Source organism: Crocodylus porosus, unplaced genomic scaffold (assembly GCF_001723895.1).
Source record: "Crocodylus porosus isolate Cpor-Errol unplaced genomic scaffold, CroPor_comp1, whole genome shotgun sequence".
NCBI lineage: Eukaryota > Metazoa > Chordata > Crocodylia > Crocodylidae > Crocodylus > Crocodylus porosus.
The window spans coordinates 5733809-5742436 of NW_017728918.1; the positions used below are offsets into that span (position 1 = coordinate 5733809).

The 8628-nt window shown below is 52.8% G+C and overlaps 1 protein-coding gene across 1 annotated transcript; it reads left to right on the forward strand.

Moving 5' to 3' along the window:
- The first annotated feature begins 363 nt into the window (after window positions 1-363).
- Window positions 364-7784, forward strand: PAQR8 (progestin and adipoQ receptor family member 8). The gene is made up of 2 exons (XM_019537177.1): window positions 364-602; window positions 4311-7784. The coding sequence occupies exon 2, from the start codon at window positions 4362-4364 to the stop codon at window positions 5421-5423; it is 1062 nt and encodes a 353-aa protein (XP_019392722.1). The 5' UTR covers window positions 364-602; window positions 4311-4361; the 3' UTR covers window positions 5424-7784.
- Window positions 7785-8628: the final 844 nt, after the last annotated feature.

Sequence of the window (8628 nt, forward strand, 5' to 3'; positions counted from 1 at the left end):
GGGGAAATTGAGGTGGGATGTTAGGAAGAACTTTCTGCCTACGAGGGTGGTCAAGCATTGCAGCCGGCTGCCTAGGGAGGGTTGGTATCTCCATCCTTGGAAATTTTTAAGAGCAGGTTGGGCAGAGACTTGATGGTTAGGGACAGTCTTACCCTGAGCGGGGGCTGGATTAGATGCCTTCGTGAGATCCCTTCCAGCTCTACTTTCCTCTGATCCTGTGGTCTTGTTTGAGATGTTTCCCCTTTTCCTAGTGACTTCCCAAACCACAACTCCTATGTGGGTCTGTTTGGGGAAGGGGGGAGAATGGACTCTTTTCTTGATTTCCAACCCCCACCCCCTGCCGCCCACTTATATTTTCATTTTCTTTAGCCGCTGCCTGCTTCCTGATGATACATGTGGTGGCAATAGATGTAAATGCTGCACCGTTAACAGGATCTGGTATCTAAGAAAATTTCCCAACTTCCTCAACAGTGACCTCGTGCTACCCTGCCGTGAGATCATCCTGTGCATGACCCAGCTTGCCTGGCAAGGGACAGAAATGGTGCCCAGGCCCCTGGCCAGCCCCTGCACAGGAACAGCTATCTCCCCTACATGGCAGAGCTGTAAGTGCTCATGGTCCTTGTGTCATGCTGCACGAAGGAGCTTCCTTGCACTCTCCATGCTTGTGCCAAGGGTGGGCGCTGCTGTGCACTGGGTGGGGTTTTGCAGGACTTTGAGCCCCCTGGGCTTCACGCTGGGTTTCAGTGGGAGGTACGGGTGCTTTCCCCGGCTGCTTTGCTCCTCCCGCAGTTTGCTGGCACCGTCGGTGCCGGGTGGCATTGCCATGTGTTGTGTCTGGGTAAACTGAGTGCCTGTGTGATGTGAATCACCGCACTCGTCCAGGGGCATAGAGCTATTGGACTGACCCGGATGCGAGGCAAGGGGCTTGAGTTGGGCCATGATGGTCAGCGGCTTCAAACAGAGCAGCCCTGACACTGCTCCAGCATATTGCAGAGATAGCCTTGGGACTTGGATAACCCCAGGATTGATGGGGCCAGGAAGGGGCACACCAGCCTGGCTTACAACCACCCTGGCACTGAGCTGCACAAGAGATGCTGTGCTTTATAGTCAGGGATGACCTTGGGATGCAGGATTCAACTACCTGCTCCCCCACCCTTGCAGGACAGTTGCTGCAGTGGGGAGTAGGGGGTCTTCTGCTCTCACATAGTCAAGATGTAAACCATTTCCTCCTGGTCTGAGGCCAAGGCAGAAGCCCTTAGATTTCACCGGGCTGCCAGCTTGTGCTATAACCCCGCTTTAAAAACATGTTGTTAAAATCTTGTTTTGTCCCAGGGTAGCATGCAAAAGAGCCCTCTTGTCACCTTGAAATGACCGACGGGAGCTGGGACAATCTCAGCAAACAAGTTCCCCTTTGGCAGTCATGGAAAATTACAGCCCTGAGAGGTCAGCATGCCAGTGAACCAGGGGCTGTGCTAGAAACCCTTTTGTAATCTTGGGTATGGCAACCGGTGCCTGCTGGAATTGGGAAGTTGCCGTCAGACACATGTTGACAGCCCACGCGGGTTGGTAGAGGAAGTGGGAGACACCGAGATGCTGTGTCAGGGTCATGATGACCATCCTCGACTCTCCTCTCTGCCTCTTCCACAGGTTTGCAAGCTGGGCCTGTTGCCTTCCCAGGGTAGGTTTTGTGACCTGGTTTGGTGCAGATCTGTTGTCCTGTTCCCCAGCCTTTGCTCTGGGTTTAAGGGCAAAGTAGCAATGAGAGGATTCGCGGAGCTATTAGTCTCCAGGTCCTTTAGGAAATGCTCTGCCAATCATCCCTGCATAGAGAAAGAGGGAGATACTTCCCGCCCCGACACAGAATACTTATTTGGATTTACTTGTCTCCAGCATGGTGGCTGCTGGGTGGCTGTCAGCTGAGGGGAGAGGCTCAGATCTTGCAAATGGTTGTGCACATCTTTAAACAAAGTGGTAACAGTAGTCCTAGGGCAGGGGTGTCAAAGATCTGGTCCGCAGGCTGCGGAGTGATGTTATCCAGCCCCCGGTACTGGCCCTGGGACTTGAATTGACCCACATGCCACAGGGGATGCATGATGGACCAGCCTTGTACACAGGGCCCGGGGCACACACCATATACCGCGCATATGGACAGGGCATGGCACCCACATGGGGCCAATCCAGATGCCCCCCCGGCATGCTAGATCCAGTGCCTGCCCCAGCTGGTCTGGGATGGGTGCTGCGTGCAGCGTGGTTCCCAGAGCAGGCCCCGTGTGCAGTGCAGTCCCAGAGCAGAGCGCGAGCTGAATCCAGCCTGTGGGGTTGGTGGGGTGTGGTGGGAGGGGTGGTCCAGTGTCCTCCTTGGCTGGTCTGGGAGCTTGCCACACATGATGCTCACTCCAGCCAGTCCAGGACTTGCATTCAGGGCAGGCACTATGTGTGGTGCAGTCCCAGATCAGCTGGAGCAGGCATCACAGCTGCTGGATCCAGCTTGTGGGGTAGGGAGTCTGGGGGCCTGACCCAGCCTGCAGGGCCAGGTGAGTTTGACACCCCTTTCCTAAGGAATGGACACATGGCCCAATTGTTTTGGAGAAATTTATCTTCGATTTTTAATCTTTAGTGAATCTGCTTCATAGTGGGTGCATCTACGTGAGACATGTACTGCAGTTGCCTAATTAGCTCCGCAGTAAACTTCTTAGCGTCTACATGTGCAGTGCTATTAGGATGGAGTAAAGTAATTCACTCCACTATAGGTTAGTAGTTGTAAACACAAGTACCATCCTACGGTGGAGGTTTTTTTGTTTTTTTTTATTATTCTGCAGCAATGCATGTGTAGATGCTGATAGGGCTGGCTAGGGCACAAAGGTGCTTCAGTGCGGGGGCTGCCTGCTGGCTAGCCCTGCACGGGAGCACCCTCATGGCCCAGCCAAACCCTCAGCAGCACGTTGAGCTGAATCGGACCAGCCCCAGGCTGGCAGGCTTTCCCACCAGGCTCCCTGCCAGCCGGGGCTGCTCCAAGCCAACTCAAGATGCTGTGGTCCCAGGTGCATGTGTAAACACTGCACCTGGGAGCAATAAACTTTGGTATGATATGCACTGGAGTTTATTGCTGCGTATGAATTGCACGTGTAAAGGCACCCAGTAAGGAGCAGGCATACAACGAGCTCTCCCTTGCTAACTGTTCCCAATAGGAGTTGTTGCAATGACTGGCCATTAGGCAGTGGGCACCCAATATGTATTGCACAAAGCGGGGTACCCAGGAGGAAACAGACTTGGGGAGCAGACAGATGATCAATACACTCTGGTGTAACTCACATGGTAGTATAGCTGCTTCTCATTTTGGGGGAGGTAATTTTACCTTGGAGTAAAATGATCTTCCCTGGTATAAGCCTGTACAGCATGGGTCCGATCCATTTTTACCCAGGAGTAAAGTGAGATTACTCCAGAGAAAATGTATTAGTTGTCTGCCCCCTATACTTAGATCTGTAAGAGGAGCTCAATAGGCTTTTGTACAACTGCCCCTTATTTGCATTGTATTAATCCTGCAGCGAATAAGGCTGCCGGGGTAGTAATTAATGTTAAAATGAACAAAGGGATATCAGACTTTCTGCAGCAAAGTTTAAACCAAAGTCTGGGGATTCGGGTGAGACCTTCATGGGAGCAGGTTGTCTGTTCCTCAGCATCCTGCTGTGAAAGCTTCTTGCACAGGGGTATAGACATATTTCCATGGACATGGGTCAGAGTCTCGAGGGGCTTAATATCCCGCTACAGGAGGAGGGGCATGCCCATGCAGACCTTGTCTTAGGGAGAGGTTTCAGCTCAGATTAAACTGAATATTGGGCATTGCACTGGCAGAGCCTCATGGGCCACTGATCCTAATCCCTTGTGCTTGCAGAAGGGTCCACAGGAAAGTCTGCTCTTGCCCCTCTTGCATACTGCAGCTCCAAAGCAGCCTGCTGCAAGTAAAGGGCAGGAGAGACGAGGGCACTAAGGCAGTGTTGTTTTGCTCTGGGAAGGCAGGTTTGGTGGCCTGTTGCATGGCAAGGCATGCAGGTCTGCAGCTCTCCCACTGCTTTTTGCTGGCTCAGAAGATGTGTGGGGCCTCTCCTTATTAAGTGTCCCAGTCACTGAGGCAAACTCACCTAAATCTCAGTGCACCTAAAATGCCCTGAAAAGCTTGGGTTGAGAAGGGAGAGGGGTTGCAGCATCCCATGAACTCCAGAGAGCATCCCCCCCGGATCCTTGGACCATGGGCTTCATGCTGCAGGGGGTTTCTTGGTCATGAATGCCTCTCATTTCTCTCCTTCTTGCAGGACAAGAACACAACATTTCCTGGTGACAGGCTACCAGCTACTGCAGGGAGCATGATGACAGCCATCCTGGAGCGAATCAGCACCTTGTCAGTGAGTGGGCAGCAGCTGCGCCGCCTGCCCAAGCTGCTGGAGGAAGGCTTCCCCAAAATGCCATGCACCGTCAGGGAGTCGGACGTGCCCCAGCTTTTCCGGGAGCCCTACATCCAGACTGGGTACCGCCCCACCGGCCAGGAGTGGCGATACTACTTCTTCAGCCTCTTCCAGAAGCACAACGAGGTGGTGAACGTCTGGACCCACCTCCTGGCCGCCCTGGCTGTGCTGCTGAGGTTCAAAACTTTTGCTGACGGGGAGGAGCTGTCCATGGATGTCCAGTCCTTGCCCCTGTTCATCTTTGTCCTGTCCTCCGTCACCTACCTGACGTGTAGCCTCCTAGCCCATCTGCTGCAGTCTAAGTCGGAGCTGTCCCACTACACCTTCTACTTTGCGGACTATGTCGGCGTTAGCATCTACCAGTATGGCAGTGCCCTGGCCCATTTCTACTACAGCTCTGATCAAGCCTGGTACGATAAGTTCTGGCTCTTCTTCCTCCCGGCAGCTGCTTTCTGCGGCTGGCTCTCCTGTGCCGGCTGCTGCTATGCCAAATACCGATACCGCCGCCCGTACCCCATCATGAGGAAGGTGTGCCAAGTCATCCCAGCCGGGCTGGCCTTCGTCTTGGACATCAGCCCGGTGGCGCATCGGGTGGTCATGTGCCACCTGGGGGGTTGTGAGGAGAAGGCTGCCTGGTATCACACCTTCCAGATCCTCTTCTTCCTCATCAGCGCTTACTTCTTCTCCTGCCCCGTGCCTGAGAAATACTTCCCCGGGTCCTGCGACATCGTTGGCCATGCCCACCAGATCTTCCACACCTTCCTGGCCATCTGCACGCTCTCGCAGCTGGAGGCTATCTTCCTAGACTACAAAAACAGGCAGGAAATCTTCCAGAGGAGACACGGGCCTCTCTCCATCTATGTGTCCTGCGGCTCGTTCTTTGGCCTCGTGGCCTGCAGTGCAGTCACAGCCTACTTCTTGCGGTGTCGGATCAAGGCAGCGCTGGTTAAAAAGGACTCTTGAGAGGCCATCCTGGAGATGGAGTAGATACTAACTGGCTGGGTCCAGCTTGCTGGAAACCAGTGAAGGAGGATAATGTAGATAGACCTAAACTGGTTTGTTTGCATAACACTGTCTGTCTAACATGGCTGAGAGAGGAGGCTCGGGCTGGACGAGCCTTTGCATCAGAAGCATTTCTGCTGGAGTGGCCACCTCCTGCAGGGCAGGGGGGTGTTTTATGCCAGATCAGGACACCTAACCAAGGACGCATGGGTGAGGCAGAGGTTTCTAGTCCATTCCACTCCAGTAAATCTGCAGGAGATATTATACCCAGTTTCAGCCAAGGGCTGTTATATTAGACTGTGGAGCAGTCTTCCAAGGGAAGATCGGGAAGCACTTGTGGCTTTGGCAGACGTTGGAGAATATATGATGAAGATCAGTCCTAAAGTAATGAGATGACTCACTGGGATCTGTCCATCTTTGTGGGGTGAATCCAGCCATTATGGCAGTTGATCACAAAAATGTCCCTGGGAGCAGGATTGGGTGCTTTGAGTCTAAAACTAAGGGTGAAGCTGCAAGGGTGCTGAAAGAGATGCAGGTGCAATCGTCTTTGCTCCTTCTCCGGTTTGGATTCTTGTCCACCACGTCCTTTCCACTCTCCTCCGTCCTCAGCTTCATCCATACCAGGTTCGTAGGGTGACTGTGACAAATCATTGTTGTAGCAATAGGCCTGGTTTAACCCTCTAGCTCCCCCCCCCCCAAAAAAAAAATAAAACAAAACCCAAAACTTTAGGGACATTGAGAGCCAGATCTAGCCTTGACACCTCAGCCTTTCCTCTGCTCCACTGACTGGCGTTGGCCCAGCATTTCTCAGGCAGCTGACGCAGCTGCGACGTGAGCTCAGAGCCATCTTCTCTCCCAGGGCGGCCGTGCTGCAGGTGTTTACAGACACCGAGTCCCAGGGCTGCTCATGAAAATTTCATACGACGCGGCAGACAGTCTCAGGGAGGGGTAACTGGATACAGGCCTTTTCCACTGTAGGTCTGTTGTTTGAATGCATCCTGGCTTGTCTATGATATGGTTGGCTATTTGGCAGCCTATGTCAAATGTGAGTTTGTGCCTCTAGCCTAGTTACGAGCAGAGGATTTTCCCTGGTCGCCCACAAAGGTGACAAAGATTAAATCAGCATGAAGTTCCTCCTTCCCGTTTAACGGTGGGTACGGCCCTGTTCTGTGCTTTAATGGGCCCTTGATCCAGCCTGTGGCATGCTTAGAGGGGCAAACAGAGGCCTTTGAGGAACCTGCCACATTTCATCATCAGTTAAAACATCATAGCAGGAGGAGAAAGGAGTCGGGGAGATAAAAATGATGCGCTTATCCTCCCTCTGACAAATCCTGCCCAGTGTCTGATGGTCTGTCCTGACCTCAGGGCAGGATTCTTCTTTATCCTGAATGGCAAATTGCTCCTGCGTGTTGCTTTCTGCAGAGTGCCAATGGGTGCCCAGGGACTGGAGAGGGCACAGGCTGTATTGGAAGGAGCATCCCTGTGCTGGCATAGGGATGGAGCGGATGGTGTAAGAGGCCCTTGCCACCTGCTGCAAGGGGAGGATGGCAGAAGACTGGCAGATGGGCCTCTCAGGCAGTATATAACCATGAGACACCAGTGCCTTTTCCTTTAGGACTGGCATGGGAGGAGGGGGCAGCTTGTGCATTTCCTGTAGGGGGTTGTGACTCCCCCCCCCACCACCCCACACAACCAACAAGGGGCTGGCAGCGTAGGAAGTCGTTTGCCGACTGGCCGAGGCCCTGCTGTGTTGGCTTCAGTGGGAAATAGGAAACTGGAGACACCGGGCCAGAGCACTGCGATGTAAATTGGCATAGCTCCATTGAAATCAATGGTGCTTCATATCGGCTGCCTTCGAGGATTCCCTGCCTGGGCAGAGTCCTCGTCGGACCAGCCTGTGCCCACCTCTTGCGTTGTCCGTTCTGGTCGCTCCCTCTGATGCTCCCTGGTCCCCTCCTGTTGGTTATGTCACAGTGCTTTGTGTATGTCCTGTTCCCGGTCTCCATGCTCAGGTGGTCCTTGAGCGAGCAGGTTCACATGTGGGGTAGATCCTTATTAGCTTTGATAGGTCTGTGCTGATTTGCTCCAGCCGAGGATGCGGCGCATCAAGTTCGAGTCTAAACATTCAAAGCCAAATGCGGGGGGAGTTTGGAGATGGTGCTGGGAGAGGTGGTTGTGAAGCTCGCGCAGCACAAGCCTTGGCTGTAGCATTCAAATATCTACTTTAAGGAGCTTTTTAAGTCCCCTTTTGTTGTGGGGTTTGATACCCAGAAAGCTGTGATGTCAGCTATAACCTTTTGCTGGGTAAAGGTCAATCAGAGAGGCAAATGGAGGAGGGCAGGGTGGGGGGAGCTCAGAAAACCAAGCCACATACTAGGTGCCTTTCTTTGGATTCAGGGGCCTAACTCTAGGCCCCCTGATCTGAAAATATTAGCCTTAATGACTTAATCTGTGGAGGATGGGATGTGGGGGATGCTGCTTGGGTTAAGGGATGGAGAGAAGTTTTGAACTTGGCGCTCACGGTTCAAATCTAGCCTGGGTTTGTCATTGCTAGAAATCTTTAATAGGAGACAACTACTCGGTTGTCTTCACGCAATTATGTGTTGGTCTCTTGTCCCTTTGGGGAAGACTTTCTATGGAACGATGTTCCTATAGCCCAGCAAGACCCAGACTGCTGCTCCTGAGCCACAAGTGGCTCTTCAGTTTATCACCCATGGTTTTAAGCAGATACTTTATTTCCTACATGCATTGGGTATATCAAATAATGTGGCATGCACACTTGGGTGCATCTATCCAGGATGTTTACTGTGGAGTTGCCTAATTAGCTCTGGAGTAAAGTCTCAGAGTCTACACATTCAGCCCTATTAAGCCACAGTAAACTAATTAATTCTGCCATAGATTAGTATTTGTAAATACAAGTACTGTCCTGTGGGGATGTTATTTAGTGCACTGCCATGCATGTGTAGATGCTGAGGGGATTGGCTGGGGCACGAGGGTGCTTCAGTGTGGGGGCTGCGTGCTGGCTAGCACTGCACTGAAGTACCCTTGTGCCTTAACCAGCCTCTCTGCAGGACATCGAGCCAGGTTATAGCAGCCCTGGGCTCGCAGGCTGACCCCCTGGGTCCCCTGCCAGCTCATGCAGTCCCGGGCGCATGTGTAAACACAG